Raw genomic sequence first — 24573 nt, 5'->3', positions numbered from 1 at the left:
TGATGGATGCCCAGTAACAGGGCTGTGTTTTTTTAAAAAAAATAAACCTAACACAATGAGTCACTAGAACCAGACCCTTTGGTTATCTGGGTTGGAGGAATGGTTTTCGGTGTCAAAGACTTGAGCCCTGATGCTTCTCTTTTTAAAAACTAATTTCTCTGGGGCCTAATTCTCATTGAGGTGGCTAATCGGTGTCTAGACTGTGCCCCTTGAGATTGCAGGTGACGGACTCTAAATTCTGCCCACATAGAAATGTCTGAGAAGCAGGGGTCATTTCGTAGAAAAAGAGCTGGAGGAACTCATTAGCATATGCCACGCCTCTTGCCATCACCAGAAGTGTGTCTTTAGTATAACTGATTTGCATATGCCACACCCCCTGACATCACCTATCCTGGCTGTTTTGGACCCAATCCTGGCCATTCAGGGCTGAAATTGGGGCTAAAATGGCAAAAAGGGGCTGAAAATGGCTGAAAAGGAGCCCAAAATGGTCAGGATCAGGCCGCTGATGAGAGGGAGAGTGATCCACCACCCGTCAGAGGCCCGATCTGGGCCATTTCAGCCCTAATCCAGGCTGAAACGGGCCCCAAATGGCCGAGAGTCAGGTCGGTGGGGCCACCTGTCATGTGACCTCTTTGGGGAACTGCCAGAACTGCATTCCTGTGCGTTCCCCCTCGAAATGCGCCCTGCTGAGAAGGGTTCTGGCCTTCCATGCATATAAAAACTAGGCGCGAGAACCTTCATTCTCCTGACATGCTAACATTATATATGCAGGGAATTTAAATGTAAAATGTTTTTGCGTGAAGGAGTATTCAGTCAGCTCTGGAGCAAGGACAGCTGTCCTGCTTGCTACCGGAAGTTCTTTGTGATGTGAGCGTTCTGGCTTTTGCACAACTTCGCTTGGCTCTTCTTTTGCAAAAGGTGGGACATGCGTTTCAGCTTGACTAACTAACTGGTGGCTCAGAGTTTGGCAGGAAACAAACCGAAAATATGAAGCTGCCTTCTGAATCACGGCTTGGGATTCGGGGGGGGGGGAGCAATTGGTGAAAGGTATTTCATAATAAGTACTATAATGTGAAGAGGTGTCAGAGACGACTTCTGCATTGCCAAGCATGTGCTCAGCTACTGAATTGAAGGCCCTTGCCAAAGTGCTGCAGAGAAGGGTTTGGCTTGCCGTCTTCGTACTTGGCGAGCACTGTGTGTAATAGAGCTGCAGGAACTGGGCATCTTAAGCATACAAAGCTGCCCTTTCCCTTTCCCTTGGTGCTCCTAGGCAAGCTGTTCTCTCAAAATCGCTACCATAATGCTAGGTCCAGGGGAGTTAGCCGTGTTAGTCTGTACTTGCAAAATAGTAAAGTGTCCAGTAGCACCTTTAAGACTAACCAACTTTATTGTTGCATAAGCTTTTGAGAACCACAGCTCTCTTTGTCAGATGCATCGTTAGATGCATCTGACGAAGAGAGCTGTGGTTCTCGAAAGCTGGCGATGCATCTGACGAAGAGAGCTGTGGTTCTCGAAAGCTGGCAATGCATCTGAAGAAGAGAGCTGTGGTTCTCTAAAGCTGGTGATGCATCTGACAAAGAGAGCTGTGGTTCTCGAAAGCTGGCGATGCATCTGAAGAAGAGAGCTGTGGTTCTCGAAAGCTGGTGATGCATCTTAAGAAAAGAGTTGAGGTTCTCAAAAGCTTATGCTCCAATAAAGTTGGTTGTTCTTAAAGGTGCTACAGGACTCTTTACTATAATGCTAAGTATTACCAAATGGTATTGCATGTTGGACCCCCTCCCACTTTTTTCCTTGGGCAAATGGTGAAAATACGAACTTTAACATGGCCGTAAGGGGGAGTTTGGGTGGCCCCTACTTCAGGCGCAGCCTCCACGCTGTACAGTTTGGGGAGGAAGGGTCTTTCCTGCCACATCCACACTGAATGACTGTCATTTTGCTCTTCTCATGGTGCAGATTGTGGCTGCGAACTCCTCCAGCCCCACACCAGCTTCTGCAGGGCTCTGGGAGGGACAAGGAGTGGAAGATCCTGGAGCTGCAGGGGACTGTAGCGCAGAACACCTCTATTTTCAAGGTGAGGGAGAGGCTGACCTTGTAACGTGGAAGAAGCATTCCATTGGTAATTGATCAACATGGCTTGGTGTTAAGGAATTGTTCCAAACCAGGGCCGTTGTCACACGGGCCCTTATTTCGTCAGTTTTGCACTAGAAATCGTTTCTTCTGTTATCATTATTAGAACAGATTCTCCCATCTTTTGATGACTGCTTGCACTTCCAGTCAGTCACATTAAAAGGGGAAAGTGCAATTTGACGGTCAGTCAAAGTGCCTCTGGAAACGGGGCCCTAAAAATTCCGCCGTTTTAAAAAAACATTTTTTCGCATATTTGCACTATATCACTCTTCTATTATACCAATGTTGTGCTGGGCCAACCCAAAAGCCAACTGTGATAAGTAGCAGAGGTTTCCTGCCCATGTCAGAATAGTGCTATAGCGCTTTAAGGCTGACTTTTAAAAAAAAAAATTACTTTGAGGCTTAATTGCGGGTCACGCTGGGGCTTGTGGGAGTGTAGGGCAGGAGAATCAGTGTTAGGTGAGACAGAAGATTAGGGAGAGTGAGCGTTTTGGTGTTGCAAAGCGTTCATAGCCGATCCAGGGCATTCACATGGAAGTGGATAAAGACAACATAAAGAGTCACAAAGCGTGGATTGGGGAGAATGGCGAAATCGCAAGAGAGCTGGAATAAGGTGAGAAATCAGCGGGAGATGGTGCTAGTTTGGCGCTAAATTTATGCCCGTGTGACGACGGCCCAGGTTAGCCTTTTGCACTGTATATACATCCCGTGAGGAAGCGAGGTGAAGCGGGTTGTAGGCAGCTACCGAACTCGTAGGCTTAGAGTTGTTGGATATAAAAGGCATTCCTGCGAAGATTGGCATTTGACATCTGCAAAAAAGAGGATAACATCCGTTAATGAAAACATTTGCCCACTACAAGACTTACCTGGTGGTCTGTCCACTACATACTTACCTTGTTGGTTAAAGGGACTCGATAGGAAATTGGTTTCCCTGGTGTTACAGTTGTATACTGGATGTAATTGTCTGTAGTTATTGTACAAGCATACCGTATTTTTGTACACTGGAATATTTATAGGTATTTATTGGGATATTTATTGTATATAAAAACGTATTGGATCTATGTATTGTGCTAAGAGCACTTTAGCACATTAAATGAGGTCTATAAAATTCCGCAACAAAAAAGGTCTATAAAATTCCACGACAAGTTGTTAATGTTTTGTTTGTAGTAGTTCCTCGGTGATGTTTTTCTCTTGTTTATTATTGTGTTCGCATGTTTGGTCAAGAGAACTTCTTGCATGCCTGCCTTTGTTTGGTAGGGATGGAACTGTTTGAAGAAGCCCTTCAGAAGTGGGAGCAGGCCCTCACGGTCAGGCAGAGAGATCCAGCCAGCCCTTCAGTCACGTGGGACAATGTTAAAGAGCCAGAATTGCTGCCCGAGGAGCTGCCAGAGGTAAGGCCCCGCTACCTCTTCAGGCCTGTGGCATTCCATGATGCCAGCTCTGAAGCCCAAACGTGGTGTTTTTTAAAATCAGTGTGTGAACTTTAGCCTTTTTCTCCTTTCCTCTCTTCAGCTCATATACATCTCTCCTCTCTCTCTCTTTTTGGGCATAGGCATGAAGTTCCCTTTAGAGCTTGCAGAAGACTACCACGTTCAGTACCTCACATCAGTTCAAAGTTTATTGTGTATAGCCATAGGCTGTGACAAAATTACAAAACCCCCATAAAATGAGATAAAAATTAGATCAAATACAATTATATATACAGTACAGATTTACAGAAACATGGGGAGAATTCCACTAAAACAGACATCAGTTAAAACCAGAAATCAATAAGTTAACTGCAAATTAAGGTAACACGGTCTTTCCTTGCTTCATTAGACCTTATCTTCATAGCAGCAAAAGCAAACGGTAAAACTCTACATGAAACGTACGCATCAGCATCAGAAAGTAAAAATGAGATTTTCTCCCTGTCTGTATATAAGCTTAGGCCAGATAAAATTCACGCCAGAAACATAGATCTGGGGTCAGAATATGATATAATGAGAAATCCTCTAGTGTGTGTACCTCACATCTCTAGTTTATTTTTCTAAAAACTTGCAAAGCCTGAAATTCTGGAGAGCTGCTGTCAGTCAGCAGAGGCAATTCTGGGCTAGATGGCTCAATGGTCTGGCTCGCCATAAGACAGCTTTATATGTAGTTCTTCCTCTCTACCTTTCCCTCCCGGCCTTCCTCACACCTCTCTTTTGGATTGCTACCTTTTCCAGGTCTCCTTTCCTTAACTTCTTCTCCCCTCACCACCCCCTGCCCCCCCCCCCCCGTGCCCTGCAAAGCTTTCCTGCCTGACCTGCTACTCTGTAGGACTTAAACAGCAATGCTGGTGGCAGCCACAGAAGCCCTCGGGACTAGGCAGCTCAGCCAGCGGCAGCCAGAAGTTTCGTTGCCTTTCTGACAGGATGTCAGCTGGGCTAATTGCTTCATCACCTTAAAAACTCTCTTCAATTTTTACCTCACCCTTCTTCCAAGGAGCTGAGGACAACGCGTGTGTATAATCTTTCCCATTTTATCCTCATGACTACCCTGTGAGGTAGATTAACCTGAGAGATGACTGAATTCTAGTTCGTCACTCTGACCACTACACCACGTTTGGCTGTCTTAAAAATCTCTTAACTTTCATTACTATAGCATACGTGTTGGTTCCTTGGTTCAGTTTACATGTTGGTTCCTTGTAGTTTTCCCACGGCAACTGCATCTGCTGTTCCTGGCCCAGAAAACCCCAGTCATCTCAGGGGCCTGACAGACTTTTGGAAGAATATTCCTCTTTGCATCAGAGTACAGGAGTGGGGGGCCGACATAGAAGTGTTCTCAGTGGCTGTTCTCTCTCACGCGCGCACTCTCTCGCTCTCTCTCTCTCATGCGCGCGCTCTCTCGCTCTCTCTAGGTTTGCCAAACTGAGCTTGAGCATTCTCTGGAAGTATACAGAACTGCTTAGCTTGAAGTTTCTGGGCTTGTTTAAAAACCACTGAGGTAGAAATGTTGCAAATACTGGTTTCAGATGACGTGACAGGTATGATCCAGCCAAACTGAAGCACTGTTTGTTGTATATTTTAACCAGGAATCCCAGAAAAGAGAGTTTGCAGAAAAGCTCGAGTCTCTTTTGCACCGGGCATATCACCTTCAGGAAGAGTTTGGCTCAACATTTCCTGCTGATAGCATGCTCCTAGACCTCGGTAAGTGATGCTGGAGGCCGGCTGTAGAATATTTTCTCTAGCGTTTTCCTTCCCCCTCTAAGGGCTAGAAACTTGTTTCTTAAAACTTGCATTTGGAGCGGCTCACCTGACAGTCTGATTTTGATGTCACTGATTGCTTCTGCGATTGTCTTGGCAATTTCTTCTACACAATTTGATCGGTAATAGATTAACAGCGGAATAATCTTCCTTAAAAACAAAAGCAATCGAAATAAAATAATGCCCTCTTGCTTACTTGAGAGTCCTAAAATACTGCTAGCTAATGCATAAGGTGCCCTGACGAGGATGGTTCAGGTAACCCAATCTTGTCAGATCTTGAAAGCCAACATTGTGTCCTCACAACAACCCTGTGAGGTAGATTAGGCTTGACAGTGCATGATGGGCCCAAGATCACAGAAGTAGATTCATGGCAGAGGCAGTTTCCAAGATCCTAACGTGTCCTGGTTAGATTACTGCAGTACAGTGTACTTGGGGCGGTCCTTGAAAACTGTATGGAAACTTCAGTTGGTGCAGAATGCTGCAACCAAGATGCTGACGTTGGTTGTAGGGTACATGTATCGCCAGGGCTTTTTTTCTGGGAAAAGAGGTGGTGGAACTCAGTGGGTTGCCAGCACATGGGGCAACTCCTGGTGGGAGGTGGTGCCCCTGGTACCACATGCACGTGTGCAAAGTGCGCGCACGCTCTCAGGCCCACTCAATGACGTCACTTTGAGTCAGCTGGAACAAGGAGGGAATTTTAAAAAGTTTAAATCGCCCTAGGTGAAAATGGTCACATGGCCGGTGGCCCCGCCCCCTGATCTCCAGACAGAGGGGAGTTTAGATTGCCCTCCGCACCGCTCCCCTCTGTCTGGAGATCAGGGGGCAGGGCCAGCAGCCATGTGACCATTTTCAAGAGGAGCCGGAACTCCATTCCACCGCGTTCCAGCTGAAAAAAAGCCCTGTGTCTCGCTCATCTACACTGGCTTCCAATTTATTCTGGGCACAATTCAAGGTGCTGGTGTGGACTTGCCTACTCCCTTATGAATCTACCCAACTGCTACAGTTGTCTATGGAGGCCCTGCTTTGCATGCCCCCACCTTCTGAGGTTAGGCAGTTGGCAACCTGGGAGAGGGCCTTCTCATAGTGGCACCCAAACTCTGGAACACTCTTCCCAGGGAGCTTCTGTGGCCATCTTCCGCCAGCGGGCAAAGACTGTTCCGTTTCATTTGACATTCCCTCAGTTACCCCACCCTTCCCCAATGTTTATACTGCCATTTTTATCTTTTGTATTTATTTTAAGTTCTGGTTTTAAAATTTTCCCATTAGTTTCTCAAAAGCGACTCCTATATAGTCCTATTTATTTCAGTGTTGCTGACTCCCAAATAAGTGAGCTTAAGACTGGGGCCTTTGTTGGTTGGCTGTAGCCCACACTTCTTCCACAACACACTTCTACATCCTACCTATCTGTTTTATCTTGCCCTTTGCTCAAGGCAGCATATATGATTCTCCTTGTTTCCATTTATAACCACCCTGTAAGGTTGGTTAGGCTGAGAGAATATGATTGGTCCCAGGTCAGCAAATCAGCTTCATGACTGAATGGGGATTCGAACCTGGATCTCCCAGTCCTAGCCTTACACTCCAGATCTTGGTTTGCATCCTTTCCAGAGCCAGTTTGGTGTAGTGGTTAAGAGCAGCAGGACTCTAATCTGGAGAGCCGGGTTTGATTCCCCACTCCTCCACTTGAAGCCAGCTGGGTGACCTTGAGTCAGTCACAGCTCTCTCAGAGCTCTCTCAGCCCCACCCACTTCACAGGGTGTTTTGTTGTGGGGATAATAATGACATACTTTGTAAACCACTCTGAGTGGGCATTAAGTTGCCCTGAAGGGCGGTATATAAATCGAATGTTGTTGTTGTTATTTCATTTCTCCCTTTCCCAGAAAGAACACTTATGCTCCCACTAACAGAGGAATCACTGAGGCTTCGGGCAGATGATGAAGACAGCTTGACCTCTGAGGACTCTTTCTTCTCAGCTGCTGAGGTGCCTTGAATGCTGCCATTTTACAGCAATGTGCTCTTTCCACATAGACTTTTCTGCCCCAGAACCCTTGAATGTCTGCTGTGGAAACTAGTGTGGGGCAAACGATTGCGTGGGGTTCGTTCCAGAGTGTGCCCTTGAGACACCTGGCAACTGTTGGGCCTCTTCATTGCTCTCTGGAAAACATCCCTAGAGCCCACTCAGCATTCTCCTTGTGCCATTCCTTGCTAGCAGAGTGGTAATAAGCGACACTGTTCATATGTCATAGTAAATGCATTCGCATCATCTGTGAATGCATTTCACGTACCTCTGTTTTTAAGAAGCCAGAGCACTTTCATGTTAAATATAAAACCAGTGACCAGTACCTGATAAATGTGAGATTAAATTGTACATTCAGCTGTTCGTGCATCGACTTCTAACGCACTCTTTGCTCCCGCTTCTTGCTCCCATAATACCAGGGACCATCCTGATCTGTTAGTGTAAACGAGGGCAACAAAACGCAGGTTATTTGGATCAGGGGTCATTTCGTAGAAAAAGAGCTGGAGGAACTCATTAGCATCACTCAACATATGCCACGCCTCTTGACATCACCAGAAGTGTGTCATTAGCATAACTGATTTGCATATGCCACACCCCCTGACATCACCTATCCTGGCTGTTTTGGACCCAGTCCTGACCATCCAGGGCTGAAATTGGGCCCAGAATGGCAAAAGGGGGCTGAAAATGGCCAAAAAAGGGCCCAAAATGGTCAGGATCGGGCTGCTGCTGAACGGGAGAGTGATCCATCACCTGTCAGAGGCCTGATCCAGGCCCAATCGAGGCTGAAACAGGCCCCAAATGGCTGAGAGCCAGGTGGGTGGGGCCACCTAACATGACCTCTTTGGGGAACTGACAGAACTGCGTTCCTGCGCATTCCCCCTCAAAATGAGCCCTGATTTGGATGGTTTGGGGGGAAGGCTCGTTTTTATCCTTAGCCCAAGAGGAAAGAGGACGGGCAGGGCAGCGTAGACCCACAGCACACGTTCTCAAGGGTCCACAAAGAAAGACCCTCAAGAATGAAAGCATTGGTTAGTAGCTCTGACAAAGAACAAAAAAGGAACCTTTTGTGTTTTGTGCATTGGGGCAAGATCACAGTAGATTGTCTTCAAGGTCAAGGAGCAAACCCACAGCCAAGGATCTTGGAGTTCCTGCCCCCTGTACCTTTCCCCCCACACCATGCAAGTGTCGTACCTCCCAAAGCTGCTTTGGCTCTTTGTGTCAATCTTTGCACAATCAAAGATGTGACCAAAGTCTTAAGATCTGTTGATGTGAAGGTAACAAAGACCCCCCCCCCTTTTATCACAGCTCTTTGATTCTCTGAAAATTGGAGAAATACCTTTTCAGCTCTCCAAGCCGGCTGCTGCCTACGAAGAAGCTCTGCAGCTGGTGAAGGAAGGAAGAGTTTCATGCCGGACAGTACGGTGAGCGATACATTATTATTTATTTATTTATTTATTTTATTCGATTTATATTCCTCCCTCCCCGCATCAGCAGGCTCAGGGCGGATTACAATTTATACAATAATATAAAATACATGTACCTTTAAAACCAATAAAACTCATTCAGTATTTAAAACGCACAAACAAACAATACAGCAGATTTTAAAAAGACACATAGCAGCAGGTTTCTCCGGCAACCACCACCCAACCCCTCCATGGATATATGGCAAAGGCAAGGTGGTAGGTGCCCTTTGTAGGGGCACAGCTATCTCTGTCTCTAGGTGGCCGGCAGGGAGGCCCAGGGCGTCAGCCATACGCCAGGCGGAACAGCTCTGTCTTACAGGCCCAGCGGAAGGATAGCAAATCCGGCCGGGCCCTAATCTCTTTAGACAGAGTGTTCCACCAGGTTGGAGCCAGGACCGAATGGGTTTGGCTGAGTGGATGGTTTGGAAGCGCTTAATGCCATAACACTGCCCGATCTGTGGCAGGATAGGATACCGCTGACTGCTGGATATAGGCTACCCTGGCAGGTTTCTCCAAGGTCTCACTAGGGCTGGGGAAGACTTCTGCATAACTGAAATGCCAGCGCTTGAACGTCCGGACATTCTGCATGCAAAACAAGCTCCAGCAGTGAGCAATGTCAACTTGCAATGCTGGCCTGCTTTACAGGGCCAGTGTGAAGATTACCATAGACCTAACAATACATTGCATAGGCCTTGTGTTTCCTCACTCCCATATCTGCCGGGGGTCCTTTGGACTGGATGGGTCCTGGGAGTTTTGTGCTCAGAACTTAATTCCTAGGCATATGGGAGGCCAGATCCAGATCAAGACTGCAGGCAGGGGGAGCTGAAGCTGCACATACACCATTTTTCTGACCTGAAATGACCCCAGGAAACTGTTCTTTGCCCAAGTGGGGAAACTTATGTGTAGCCTATGATGAGTACTCCTTGGACTTGCCCAAGAGAGCAAGTAGCAGCTTTCTGGGGCAGTTTCAGGTAGGGAAAAGATGCAGGAAGAAAAGTTTAAGAGCCCTCACCATGGTCTTGATCTGAAGTGGTTCCCCCGTATACCTGGGATTTAAGTTCTTTATGTGAACCCCCAGTTGATGAGATCTGTGATGGACATGGTGGGGAGAGGACAAGATGTTGTACAGTTTATATGTAATATAATAATACATACACGGAACACCTAAAAGTAGCAGTTCTCCTGCAGAGGAATTTCAAAGGGAGATTAGAAAAAGAGACTGCTGAATTGCAACTGATAACAAAGCTCAAGACGGTGTATCCACCTGGACTGAATCAAGACTTAGGCTTTCTGTCTCATTACCAATGCTAATTTCTCCATATCCACACCCCTCTGCATATCCCACCCTATCGTATCACGCCTGCTATTGTCATTTGGCTTCTGCAATCACTCCACTCCCCAAGATATAAGGACAGGTGGACTCACATTCTAGGTGTATCTGAAGAAGTGAGCTGTGGCTCACGAAAGCTCCGTACACTACCACAAATGTTGTTAGTCTTAAAGGTGCTACTGGACTCTTGCTCTTTTCTACATAGAACACTCAGTGTGCTATAAGAGCTTATGAGGCTGTTTGACTGAGCGGGTCTTCAACGGCCTTTTGCCCCTGCCACCTGCAGTGACTCCCTAGAATGGAAGCCTGGAACTATTGGTTGTACTACTTGATTATCTTTTATATCATCATCATACCTGTGTCAGCTTTCCAGCACTGCCTTCAGTGGATATAAAAACAAGACAAACCCCCAGCAACTCATAAAGCCCATCCCAGTGGAGTTTGTAACATCCCCGTGTCTTTTTCTTCTAGAACAGAGGTTTTAGGCTGCTACAATGATCACGACTTCCTGGCAAAGCTCCATTGTGTCAGGCAAGCTTTTCAGGTGAGTCTTCCAGCCCCTGAAACGTCCGTCTGCTTGATTTTCCTTGGATAACGTTAGTTCACAATGGCCTGTTTGAATTGCTCCGGCATTTCTTCCCCTTTCGTGGACAGTGAGTTCTTTTCACTGTGAACTGGGGTGGTCTCTTCGCAGGAACTTCTTCAGGCTGGCAGCAACCAGACATTTTTTGGGGAGATTGGCAAACACATGGTGATGGGACTGATGACCAAGGCGGAAAAGGTAGGAGGCTTGCATTCTCGGACCCTCTTGAAGACCCCCTTCCCACTTTTTCTGGGGGGACCGCATACAGAATGAACGCACACGCTTCTTTTTTCTTCCCTTGATGGCTAAGCTTTTTTGCGGCTAAATTCCTCCACGCCCCCATACACCCATTGGTACCGTTACATTGGGGAGCAGGAGTTATGCCTGATTTTTATTTTTATCCTGCTTTTTTTAGATGCAAATGGCCTTCCGAAACAGCTCATATCAATTAGAATCCAGTGCATGGTTCTGTTGGAAATAAGACTTCATTCTGCCCTCCCTGGCTGCCTGAGACATTAAGGCAGTCCATCTAGTCGTAGCAAGAGGCTCTGTCGCTGTTGCAACGCCCCGTCCATTCCCTGTGTGTGTGATCCTGATACCTGAGGTTCTAGCTAGCATTCTCTGGCCACCACCTCAGAGCAGTGACAGGCTGCCAAATGGCCCGTGGGGCTGACGGGGGGGGGGGCAGAGAGCCCAGGGGAGCTTGAATGTCCACTCCTTCCTGCCTGTACCTGTGGATGGAAGTGGCATTGGTGGGGCCACAAAGCTGTATACCGGGGTGGCCAGACTGCAGCTCTGGAGCCACATGTGGCTCTTCCAGACATATTGTGCGGCTCACGGAGGTCTCTGAGTATCGCCATGGCCATACATTTTATTTTAGTCTAGTTTATTTCCCTTTCCTCCTTTCTTTCCATGTCTTTCCCTCCTTTTCCTCCTTTCTTTCCATGTCTTTCCCTCCTTTTCCTTCTTTCCTTCTATGTCTTTCCCTCCTTTTCCTTCTTTCTTTCCATGTCTTTCCCTCCCTTCTCCTTTTTTCCTTCCATGTCTTTCATATTTTCAATAAAAATGTTGGGGTTGTCAGATCTGACTCAGAAAACATCTGGGGTCTTTGGGGGTGAAGCCTAGCAAGGCTGTGATGTGACTTTTGTGATGTCACTTCCAAGACAAAGGTCAGGTGATGGCTCTTCCCAAGCTCCAACCCTTCCGATGATGTCACTTCCAGCATACTGCACCAAAAACCCACCCCTTTCTGTGATGTCACTTTCAGGACACTCCCCCAAACCCACCTTCTCATCTGAAGTCACTTCAATGTACCATGCGGCTCTCAAACATCTGACGTTTATTCTATGTGGCTCTTACATTACACAAGTTTGGCTACCCCTGCAGTATATTATAGAGGAGTAAGGAACAGGGGAAGCAGAAAGCGGATAGGAAGGCATGATTTAAAAGGAAGGTATGGACAGATACAAGAATTGTGGGTGAATGAGAGAGAGGAGAGATCGTCAAACAGAAACAAGGAGGAAACATCTGGGCCCATTAACCCAGAAATGCTTAGAAGGGCTGCAGCGGCTGGAGAAGTGAGCTCTACTTCCCTTCCCGAAGCCCAAGAGGACGTCTGCCTCTATGAGCTTATTTGGTGATGGGCCAAGGGGGTCTGCCAGGAGGGAGTAAAGTAATTCCCACCATCCTAGAATTTGTACTTGGTGATAATTACTTCTGATATGGCCTTCCTGGCTTATTGACATGAAGTGGGTTCAGCATGCCATTCGTGATCACCCTCCTGCAACTCCCAACAGCATTATGACATAGGCTTTAAAGCCACAACCTGCCTCCCTTTAACCAATAATCTTTCTCTGTCGGTTTTCTGAACCTCCCCACAAGAACACGAAGGGTTTTCTGGAGAGCTATGATGAAATGCTGCGCTACACACTGAGACAAGAGACTTGGCCGACTACACAGAAGGAACTGGAAGGACGAGGGGTTTGTGCAACTCTTTCTCTTTAAGGAGAGCCCATTTGCAACATATTGCCCTGGAGAAACTCTGTAGGTGCACAAGTTGATTTGCAGTAGATCCCGAGCTGTGTATTTTGCACTGTTCTAAGCATGTTACAGAAGGTTACGAGAATCCCAATTCATTTTAAAGTTGGAGTATCTTTTATGATTTCTTGGCACTCGGGATGAAATTGTGGGCATTACTTTAGTCAGGAAAATAACGAGGGCTGGTAGTAAAATTGATGCCTGTTTTTGCATTTTAAAAAGACATTAAAATGCTGTAAAACAAAAAAGGACAGGACTAGCAAAGAAATGAGGGTGAAAATGGTAATAGTGGATATGAATGAAAACTAAAGGAATGGAGAATGACATGTTGCAAGGCAATTCCATTTTGGAGTGCTGAATATTGCAATCCGAGATTTTTGGTGCACGTATTTGAAACATGCTTCTGGTGTTTAAGAATGTAGAGAGAAGACTCAAAATGTGCAAATATCTGATGAGAAGGTTGAATCAGAAAGTTTGAATCAGACAAAAGGTCCACTGTGTCCTACTATCCTATTTCCACTAGTGTCCGACCAGATAACTCCAGGAAGCACATAAATGGGGCCTAAAGACAACTACCCCTCACCTGTTGCTGGTCCCCCAGCAACCTGCATTCAGATAGATGCTCCCTGTGGCTTTGATGTCTTCATTTAGCTGCTGTGGCTAGTAGCCATTGATAAGGCCTAGTTTCCATCCATTTGTTCAAACCATATTTTAAATCTAGTTGAACTTGTGGCCATTATCGTTACCTGTGGCATGAGTTCTGCAGGTTAGTTATACATACTATGATGTATTACTTCCATTTTGTTTGTCCTGAAAGGCCGGAAAACCTCTTCAGAATGGATACGGAATAAGGTCCCTTGCTGTCCCAGGTAGATGTCAAATATTGTATAGAACTTGAGAGTCATTATGCCTTAAAACTGATTGATTTAGCCCAAAATGGTCAGCACTGGGGGAAGAAAGCATCGTTTTTTGGAGATGTTTCTTGCTCTTCTGTCAATTCTTGCCTCTAACTTCTTCTTTCTCTCTGTCTCTTTCCTGCCTCTGACAGGTAGTCTGCATGAATTTCTTCGACATTGTGCTAGACTTCATCCTCATGGATGCCTTTGAGGACTTGGAGAACCCACCATCTTCCGTGATAGCTGTTCTGCGCAACCGTTGGCTCTCAGACAGCTTCAAAGAAACGGTGTGTTACCTTGCACCTAGGCACAGTTTAGCTGGCCTTTAGTTCAATGTTTTCCAGCAGGGATACAGTGAGACAGGGCTTTTTTTCAGCGGGAACGCAGTGGAACGGAGTTCCGGCACCTCTTGGAAATGGTCACATGGCCGGTGGCCCCGCCTCCTGATCTCCAGACAGAGGGGAGTTTAGATTGCCCTCCATGCCGCTAGAGCATTGTGGAGGGCAATCTAAACTCTCCGCTGTCTGGAGATCAGGGGGCGGGGTCACCGGCCATGTGACCATTTTCGCCAAGGGTGATTTAAACTTTAAAAAACTCCCCCCTTGTTCCAGCTGACCCAAAGTGACGTCATTGTGCGGTCCTGAGTTCCACCACCTCTTTTCCCAGAAAAAAAGCCCTGCAGTGAGAGCATAAGATGACTTGAAGGTGCCTTATACACAATCTGACAATCCAGCTCGGTATTGTCTACTCTGACTGCCAGTGCACAACCGAAATGAGGCTCCCTTGGGAATAAGTCTATCAGAAAAGAGGGCATCACCCTCCCAGGGAATGTAATCAACTATCACAGTAAATAATCATAAATCCTTATACTCACAAGTAACAAAAGTGCAGCAGTGCATACAGTGTGACAAATAGGAATAAATAGATGATCCAATAGATAATTCAATAAATACACACTCGTTTTCCTACTCTGGTAGGACCAATGCGGCCACCGTTCTAAACTGGGGGCACCAGTGATAGAATCTTCTGCATGCCAATGGGTGCCCTGATTAAGTCACAGTCCAAGCTTTAAGGGACTGGACTAATATACAGTAATCCAGTGAGAGGGTGAAACATGAAGTTTCCTTCCATCAGGTTGCAGCACTGGTCTACCTAGCTCACGATTGCCTAGCACGCCAAAGGCTTAGGCCTTTCTTGCTATTTGAGATCCTTTCGATGAAGATGCAAGAGATTAAAGCTTCTGCACTCAGGGCAGGCGCTCTAGAAATGTGCCAGCCACAGTCAGAACCGGTGCGCCCATTGAAGCAGGTCCAGCCCCCGCCTTGAGTGCTCAGGTGCTGAAGGGGGCGCTGGAGGGGGCGCCGGGGGCGGGGGCGCATGCCACGGAGCTGGCGTGCCTGGCCCGCAGCTGCTGCAGCCGACCAGCCCTGCATCGCCACTGCTGCTGCCAACCCACGCCCTTGGCTGGGCACAGCAGCCACAGGCCAGGTGCAGCAGGCGTCCAGGGCAGCGTACGGAACCTCCCCAGCCTCCATGCGCCGTCCCAGCCACCCGCCGGCCAATGGGGCCAGCTTGCTGCGTGATGACATCACACACAGTGACATCTTCACGCAATCCAGGGTGCGTGCACGCGTGGGGACTCTGTGCATACGCATGTAGGGGCAGCTGCAGGCGCCAGAAATTCTGGCGCCACTCCTGGCCACAGTTTCTTCCGGATTGTCTGGGAATACATCTAGTTACCGTATAGCTGAAGCATAGAAGGTGTGGATCTGGTCTGTCTTTAGGTGGGACGTCACTCCCAACAACTGGGTTTGCAAGCCTGCTGAAGGCAGGCTGCATTAGTGATGCCATATCCGTCTTCAAAAAGTGGAGATCTAGACTGGCTTTTTTAGAAAATGTTTTATGTTTCCTCTTGGCCATGGGCTGCCAGTTTGGTGTAGTGGTTAAGAGCGGCGGGACTGTAATCTGGAGAGCCGGGTGTGAATCCCCACTCCTCCACTTGAAGCCAGCAGGGTGACCTTGGGTCAATCACAGCTTCTCGGTGGATTGCTAGGTGGAAAGATTGGGGTGGGAGGAGGGAGATAGTCCATAGTTTATGCTCCTCAGCAGAAAACACCATTTCTCTGTTAACCAGCCACCTAATGATAGAAGTATGCAGAGAAAGGTCTCAACAGATGACCTATGCTAATGAACAGCTATGTACGGGTTATACTGTGGTTATGTGTATAAGGGGCTGGCCATGGGGGGGGAGGGGAATACCAGCTTGGCCATTGACAGCTGGCCCATTTCCTTAGCTGAGTGGCCAGCGTAGCAATATGGCGGAATAGGTTGGGTGGATGTACCAATTGTCTCCGCTGATCCTAGCTCTTCCCATAACAACAATAACTCAACAATGGAAAGTCCTTCACATTATACTCAACGTGTATGGTAGGTCAATGGTAAAGGTCCCCTATTGCAGATTATGCCCCATAGGATCCCATTCCCACCTTTCGCCCCCCGCCACTGCTTACCTGGCCAATGGGGGGAAAGCCAGGGAACAGGCCTCCCAGACAGGCTCTCAGGGCTGGTGCACCGACGTCCCTGGTTCTTGATTAGTACACACAAATTAGCCAGCCCAGAAATAGGTTAAACGTTAAAAGCAAGGCCTAAATAACAGTTTTGAGCTAAAGTTTGGAAGTGACTGGCATAAAGGCTGTTGTTGTTTAAAACAATTGCTTTTTCTTCCAAAATACTCCTTGACCCATGTATGTATGTATGAATGTAGATAGTAATGCTGTGCCATGGGGGGGGGTCTTTGAGATATTTCTAATTGGCGCCTTGTATGTACATTTAACTCCTCAGCAATGTAACTAAAGACCTTCAGGCTGTTCGCACATGTCATGGAAGGGTAGGGACGAGGAATTAATGTAATACACACAGTAAAGCATACATGGAGGAGTCTTGGGTGTTGTGATTCTTGTATACAGAATAAACCTTTTGGGGAATGACAACATCAGCTGTGGGTTTTTATTTCTTTAAATTTCAGGCCCTTGCAACTGCCTGCTGGTCTGTTCTAAAAGCAAAGCGGCGGCTCCTGATGGTAAGTGAAAAGGGAAACACTGAAAAGGAAAGAACATAAAGCACCCATGCAAAAGAAACCGTAGTTTGCAGATTGGCAGCATGCCATCTCTAGAATGAATCCTTCCCTTCCCAGAATTAACCTTGGTTTAGTTACTTGAGTCCTGGTTGTTATTAACCAGGTTGTCTTATAACCATGGCTTGCAAACCCATTTCAAACCATGGTTTTAATACCAGGTGTGCAGGGAAACCAGCATTAACTAAGGTTAGTGTTGATGACTAAAACATGATTAGTGGTGACCAGGGAATGCAAATGATGGTGGAAACAGGATTAACCAAGGTTAATGTTGATGACTAAAACATGGTTAATGGTGACCATGTTTTCTGATGACTTTAAGGTTCAGTTTCTGCCTGACAACCCAGACGGGGAAATAACTGAAATAGTAGCAAAGTTTCTCTATAATGCTATGGCTATACGCCCTGACAAGTAATATTCTGTACTGATTTTGCTGTACTGCTGCCCTGTTCCTAGTTGTAATTTTAATCTCAGTCTGTATGGACTCATTTCTGTATTTAAAATCTTATATATGCCAATAAAGGCTTGCTTGAGTGAGTGGAATGTAAATGATGGTGGAAACAGTATGCATTTCTGAAACTGTCTGTCCCTTGACAGATCACGGCTAGTCTTGCTGTGAATGTAACCAAGACGAATTCTGACAAGGGAGGTAGTACGGGAACCTCATCTGTCTGCCCGTGATCTTGAAGAAACAGGGTTGTGCTCAGTTTTGAATAAGCAGAAACTAGATCTAAACAGTTCTTTGTTTTCTCCCATGGCAGGTTCCAGACGGCTTCATCTCTCATTTCTACTCCGTATCGGAGCATGTCAGCCCTGTTCTAGCGTTTGGCTTCCTGGGGCCCAAGGAGCATCTGTCAGAGGTCTGCAGTTTTTTCAAAGTAAGTGTTTTATTTGGGGGATAGCTTTATCAAAAGAAATTTTGCACTGTAGCTTTTTTGAAGTTTTTAATTCATCTTTTTATAGTATGAACCTCATAATTAAAAAATATTAACCCCTTCCCCCAATAGTATGAAAACTAGGCTTACTGGCAGTAGCGAATAAAAGCGTGGGTCACTGAAAGATGAAATGTTGTTTAGGTGTCAAAAGTAACTGAAATGGTGAGACTTGGCACACACTTTGCATGCCTGAATTCGGTTCCAGGCAGGTAAAAGACAGCTGGAGATCTGCCTCTATCCAAGGCCTTGGAGAGCTGTTGTCTGTCAGATTAGATACCGCTGAACTAGATTGGCATATAAGAGAGAATTAATGTACACAGTTTGAATGGGCCACAGCTTGTGAGCCAATTCCCAGCATTTCCAACTGAAAGCAACTTGTGTAGCTGGGTTGGGAAAACCCCTGCTGCAGACCCTAAGGAGCAGCTGCCAGGTATAGTAGACAATATTGAACTTAGATGGGTCGATGAACTGATTTCAATGGGCAGCTTAACATGTCTATGGGTCAGAGAGTTTGTAGATGTGTGGAGTCTGTCTGATTTGGTGAAGGGAGCGCAGATATAATATTTATATCAACGTTTTATCAATTGCGTTCCTGTATTATAATTTTCTGACAAATTAGACGTGTCAATTTTCAGCTGTGTTGAATGTGATTTTAACGGTGTTGTATGTAGTAATATGAAAAAGATAAATGAATAAAAGGCGACATCAACTTTCTTTCATTGCCTTCATGGTTTTCCTTTCTTCCAAACCCCAGCACCAGATCCTGCAGTATTTGAAAGACATGTTTGACCTGGACATTGTGCGATACACAACAGTACAGTTACTCGCCGAAGACATCCTCCAGCTCTCCCAACGCCGCAGTGAAATACTTCTGGGCTACCTGGGTGTTGAGACCACCCCAGAGATGAACGGGAGCCTGCCCAGTGACATTGTACCTTTTGAGGAATTCAGTTAGACTCGGCCTAAGCGAGAGAGGCCTTCTCTGTCAGCAACTGCCTATCCTAAATGGGTAGCTTAATCCGTGGCAGCAAGACTTCTTCCTCCTTCCCCAGACAGACTTGATTGCATTGGCCATTTGACCGGAAGTTCATAGTTTTATCTGGAGGTTTGGCAGGCACTGTTCAAGGACACTTGATGGCTTGCACTTGTTCTTTGCTCACCTGTCCCTCCTCCTTTTTAAAAAAAATATAGATTTTAGTTGCAGCATAATTTGGGATTAAACATCTGGGGACTAGGCTCCCAGCCTTGCCAGGAGGTAGTGAATTCAAGCACTTTCCCCCAATTCTATTGAGAATCTGTGTACACATCAGCAGGGAGGGGAGTTGGGGGGTGGGCTCTTTCCAGTTCCTACCTTTTTTCCTCTTTGGGCATTCCTTTTTAAAATTACTCACTGGCATGTTGAGATGTATTTTTTTAAAAAAAAAAACTTGAGAATTTTAATGCACATGATGCTGTCTGATTGCACAGGAAGATGGCCTTTGGCCCTTGCTGTGAAGAGGAGTGAAAGATTCTGTAAAGCACTGAAACTAGAGAACGTGTTCGTAAACTGAGAGTTGTCTGGCTAAGTGTGATTTGTGACAGATTCTGTCCTACTTGGTAAGCAAGATGCAAATCACGCTTTTATAAACAGAATTCTGCGATGGTTGTTGGGGGTTTTCCGGGCTGTATTGCCGTGGTCTTGGCATTGTAGTTCCTGACGTTTCGCCAGCAGCTGTGGCTGGCATCTTCAGAGGTGTAGCACCAAAAGACAGAGATCTCTCAGTGTCTCAGACACTGAGAGATCTCTGTCTTTTGGTGCTACACCTCTGAAGATGCCAGCCACAGCTGCTGGCGAAACGTCAGGAACTACAATGCCAAGACCACGGCAATACAGCCCGGAAAACCCCCAACAACCATCGTTCTCCGGCCGTGAAAGCCTTCGAGAATTCTGCGACACGGCTTGTGGCAAATCGTTCTAAACTCAGCCCCGCTGAACATGTTGTATGGTGTTCGGTAACCTTTGCTGCCCTGTCCTGCATAGGCAGAGTTTCCATCCCCAGGAAAATTTACAAGTACCGTACGAGTACCCGGGCAGGAATCAGTGGTCTGTCCACTGCCCACTACCAGAGAGCCCACTACCAAACAGTGTTGCTTGGCTATCTGCTCCCACCAGGAACGGGCGATCGCCCTGGAGGCGGCGACATGGATGTCTTCCATTTCATGTCTATTGGCACTCCTCGGCCTTGATAGTCTAAGTGGACTTAGAGGCATGTGAAAGTGTCATGTGCAATTCCTCGGGCAAGAGGATATATGCGAGGGGTAGTGTGTTCAGTGAGGTCTGCTAGCTAGCAACCTTGTCCTGGGCCTCTAAGACCAAGAGCTAGCCTTATGGGATCCATACAGTTCATTCCCAGATTTTTGGTCATTACATTTGTTTGGGGTCTGATATTCTTATATGAAAAGGCTTCTAACAACCAATCCTCCCATCTGGGAATAGTAGAGCTCACATTTTTCCTGCCGTTTCCTGCATTCGTACTACTGGTTCTGGCCTGAGGTGCCTAACCATGTGTCTTAAATGGCAAATTAAGGCCTTCAAATTGAAATTTGGGTAGAAAACCGTGTTCCAGGAAGAAGAGCATCTAACCACCTCTCCACCCAGAGTGAACTTTATCTATTGTAGTTCTGAATGGGCTTTTAGAAACCAAACCCTATTTGTGGCAGAATTAGAGGGAAAGGGTCGTAGTCATATGAGTAATGATTCCAAGCTTGTATGGCTCTGTGCCCCATGTGCTTTTAGAACAGTAGTCATTGGGTGGGGACTGGCAGGGATAGTGGCAGAAGTTAAAGGGCCATACTGTATGAGACGGCAGCAGACCCGTTTCTTTAAATCCAAGTTTTCCTCAACTGCACATAGAACAGGAGGGGGATTTTCTAGAACAGAAGGTTCTCAGATAAGAGCAGGTAAATCTTCCCCACACCTGCCACTTCCCATAAGCGCTTCCAGTGTTGGAACTTGGCTTACAATAAAAGTACGGGGGGGTTGGGAAGAGAACAGTCCACTACAGAGAGGAATGCCATGGGCCAAGGGAGGGTTTAGCATCTCCCATCCCCGTTTAAACCAAGGGGTTTGCCACCATTTTGTCCAGTTTGACCCCAGGAGCCAGAGGAAAAAGTGGAGACAATTAACGATGCTCGGCAACGGTAACGCAAGCAATGTAATGTTGCTGTGCAGCGCTCCTCCACAGCCAGGGAAGAGTGGGTTTCTGCTAGAAGTTCAGGGTGCCACAAGGACACAAATATTTGTGCCATGCTGTTTTGAGGATTGCAGCTTTGATACCTTGCAAGTAAATTTGAAGGCATGCACGACTCTTCCGAGCATAAGAAAGCTGAGGAGCACGTGCATACCTTTTTACCCTTGTCTTACTGGGGAAGGTCTTTCAAGGTTAGTTACAGAAGAGTAACAGAGAGGGCCTTGGAATGTTGTTAGTCTTTCAGAGGCCCCCATTCAGAGCAAGAGCAGTGGCTGAACTCCAGAAACATACTTTGCCAAGAGAAAAAGAATTCTGAAAGCCATATATGAAAAACATGCAGACAAATTGTGTTGCTAGCTCTCAAGAGTATAAACTCAATCCAACAGGGATATTCTCCTGTGCAAGCACCATTGAGTGATAGTGCTCTGACACATGAGTTGCATTTTAATAGGGCTTGTGGAGGAAAATTTTCCTAGTGGATCGGGCTCTTGGTGGATTAACGTCTGAGTCAAAATTCTTTGTATTGGGGTGTGAGAATACCTAGGATATGACCCGGAGCAGAAGGTGGCTTGGTTCAGATGGAACGGCAAACTTCTCACTACAGCAGTCAGGGAAGGGAGACAGACCGAAAGGACTGTGGGCAGGGGAGTCAGAATAAGCAGGAGAAACTGTGGCTGCCTCATCTCTTGGAAGATGCAGGGTGGATCTCCCGTTTGGCAACTCTGATATGTAACTCTGAAATGCTATGGGCAGGAGCCACAGAAATTGAATGGGGCTTTGGAAGAGAAACTGCAGAACAGAATAGTTCAATTGCTCTTCCTCAATTCTAATTACACCAAATATAAAGTGGAATATTGTTTCCTAAGACCACTGTGTTCAGATCAACAGAAGGTATGAATAATGAGCACTGACAAAGTCTATAGTAAAGACGCACAATTTATTCTTAGAAAAAGTGACTGATTTTTTTAGTGTTTTCCAAACTTTCTAAGATGTGTTAAAATAGTTGAAGGAGATGTACAGCATAGCCAACACAGACCTTTGGTGTGTATGTTCACAACCAAGTTACTTGTTTGGGGGTGGGGGGGATATAGTTTTGTACTGGAGATTGATTTAAGGTTGCCAACTGATTACGGGGGCGGGGGAACACCACCACTGCTTTTAACAGCAATTTGAGGTGCAGAATCAAGTTGGTGAAGCTTTTACTGGTATGGAGTAAGATATAATCACCTGCTAACATTGGCAGATCAAGCCATGGTTGGGCACAGGAACAGAGGCTGATACAAACATTGGCAACCCTAAATGTGTTTTTAAAAAACTGCATTCAATGTGTGAAGGTTGGTAGACCAGGCACCCATGTTACAGTCTGTGTATGGCATTATTCCAGGGAACTCAGTCTTGGGAAGAGTAAATTAGAATGCGTGATTAAAACAGTTTTTAGTTTCCTCCAAGATCATTACTCAAAGTTTTAGCCAACATTTTGGATTTTTTTAAAAATAAAATGTTTGGGATTCATAGCGGCAGATATGCAATTTATATCTGATGACTGTTGAGATATTGTTTTCCTTTTCTTTTAACAAACTTCATGCTTTTCAAAGGTTTAGAACTCTAAAGTTTCACTTTTGTATTAGAAAATGTTTATTAAAAACAAAGCTTGATCGTTATGAATGTTGAGAAAGTACTAAAGTACTGTTGTTGGTTCACAGTGAATGAGAGTGACGAAGTAAGTAAGTGAATAACTTTTCATTGGGGCTAGTCTTGTGGTTGGAATCATGTGTAAAAGTTCTAAAGAACCAAGTCGAGTCTACACATGCAGCAAACTGAGGTAGTCAGATTCTGGGGTGATAAAATCTACTGTGCTGTTTCCGGTTGCATGCTTCCTTATGCTGCAAAAATTCCTTGCAAGCAACATCTTAACACATCAATAACAAAGGCTTTTGCCTTACCCGCTCCTTGCTGTGCTAGCTTTCTACAGGGAGACTTTTATGCAAGGGATCATTAAAAAATTACAGCAGTCTTAAGTGGTACAGTTCATTCTATCACCTAGTTTTGTCTTCCCGTTGGCTACATGTTTAGACTGGCTCCAGTACTGGAAAAAGCCTTATTCTCACCTTTACAGAAGCAAGGCCAATAAATACATCTTTTATTTGCCAGTCTCTCTGTGTGTGTATGTCTCTCACTCCGCTTGTTTTAAATGACTGTCTGCAATTTTAAATCTAGTACTGCGATGATTTTATATTTATCCCTTTCACCAGAGGAAACTGAAGAAATGCTTAAATTGGGACTTTAAATTGGCAAAAAACTAATTGTCTAAAGTTTGCAGGACTGAAGCCCTGACTGAACAGTAAATTGAACTTTTCTTACGTTGATGTAAGGAAATTGGACTGATACTTTTTTTAAAAAGCTAGCTGTGAAATCAGAATTGCTCTGAAAATTATGTCTACTGTCCTTTGTGAACTGAAATGGGCATCTTTTTTGTAAGAGGACATTCTTGTGAAACGTGAAGCTAATGAATGCAACTTTGTGCCTCAACTAATTGTCTTTTCCTGAGATGTAGAATCATCTTTCATTTATTGCACTGCCCCCCTTTCATCTAAAATGTTTGTATCCTCCTAGAATGTTGGCAGTTAAATACGAATCAAATAAATATTTCCTTCATTATTTCAAAGGTCTCAGATGTATTTTTCTACTCTCTAATGCAGGTTTTGCCAGTGGTAGGTTTTCAAGACATCCTTAGGGTAAAATCCTAAGCAGAGTTACTCCAGTCTAAGCCCATTGAAATCAATGAACTCTGTTTAGGATTACACTGTTAACCATTTAGTTGTTCAAGGTGACTCGTGTACCTATTTTGAATTCTTACAATAGCTTTGTAAAGTAGGTTAGAGTCATTTATGTATTTACAAAATGTATAGCCTGTCTTTTGGTGCAAATAGGTCCAAATTTAAAAGCAGAGCATTACAAAATGTATCATAAAATCATTTAAAAGCAAAAATAGAACGTGTTTAAAAATAGCAATTAAAACATAGGGCAGGAAGGACAGCTTCATCATCTCCTCTTGTGCAGGCCAGCCACGGCAAAAAGATTTCTAGCTTTAGAGCACTAAAGAGGGCACTGCGTCCTCTCTGAGCACATGCAGGGCATTTTCCCACCAAACACTGCATGCTTAGAGGGGAGGTGCCCATCCATTCCCTTAGTTCACTTTTCACTGCCATTGGGAAATGTTCCTTCCGCTGACAGCCCTGATATGTCTCAAAATTCTCTTTTCCCTCTGATCAACTTGAAATCAAAGGAGAAGGTCTCAAAAGTTGCTTTTCAAGCAGTACTCCCAGGGTGAGGCTAAAATGCCTCACACTGGCAGCCACAATCTCTGTTTACTTTGCCTCGGTGAGTCCCATAATGAGGCCAGTTGCAAACATTGTCAGTGCTTTATGCCCAAGGCCAGGAATGAAAGGGCATCCAGGTTCAAAGTGGACATTTCAGAAAAAGATCTGGCTCAAATACTCTGGCAGCAAAATCATCTGCTTTGTGGGAGCCCCAGCCGAGATCCACTCACTGGTACTGACCACCCTTTCTTCAGAATATCCTCAGATCCGATCCCAAGCTC

At 45.7% G+C, this 24573-nt stretch overlaps 1 protein-coding gene across 1 annotated transcript in view; it reads left to right on the top strand.

The window, feature by feature from the left end:
- Positions 1-19339, top strand: part of MIGA2 (mitoguardin 2) — a 38941-nt gene extending 19602 nt beyond the window's left edge. The window contains exons 5-16 of the mRNA XM_054998085.1: positions 1954-2071; positions 3385-3518; positions 5180-5294; positions 7229-7329; positions 8671-8786; positions 10630-10702; positions 10853-10939; positions 12623-12721; positions 13827-13961; positions 16700-16753; positions 17569-17685; positions 18497-19339. Coding sequence (XP_054854060.1) covers positions 1954-2071; positions 3385-3518; positions 5180-5294; positions 7229-7329; positions 8671-8786; positions 10630-10702; positions 10853-10939; positions 12623-12721; positions 13827-13961; positions 16700-16753; positions 17569-17685; positions 18497-18697 — 1350 coding nt within the window. The 3' untranslated portion in view covers positions 18698-19339. The remainder of the gene's footprint in view (positions 1-1953; positions 2072-3384; positions 3519-5179; positions 5295-7228; positions 7330-8670; positions 8787-10629; positions 10703-10852; positions 10940-12622; positions 12722-13826; positions 13962-16699; positions 16754-17568; positions 17686-18496) is intronic.
- Positions 19340-24573: the final 5234 nt, after the last annotated feature.

This window comes from Eublepharis macularius, chromosome 14 (genome assembly GCF_028583425.1).
Source record: "Eublepharis macularius isolate TG4126 chromosome 14, MPM_Emac_v1.0, whole genome shotgun sequence".
NCBI lineage: Eukaryota > Metazoa > Chordata > Lepidosauria > Squamata > Eublepharidae > Eublepharis > Eublepharis macularius.
The sequence above is the reverse complement of the archived record's forward strand: the minus strand, read 5'-3'. Positions and strand labels throughout refer to the sequence as shown.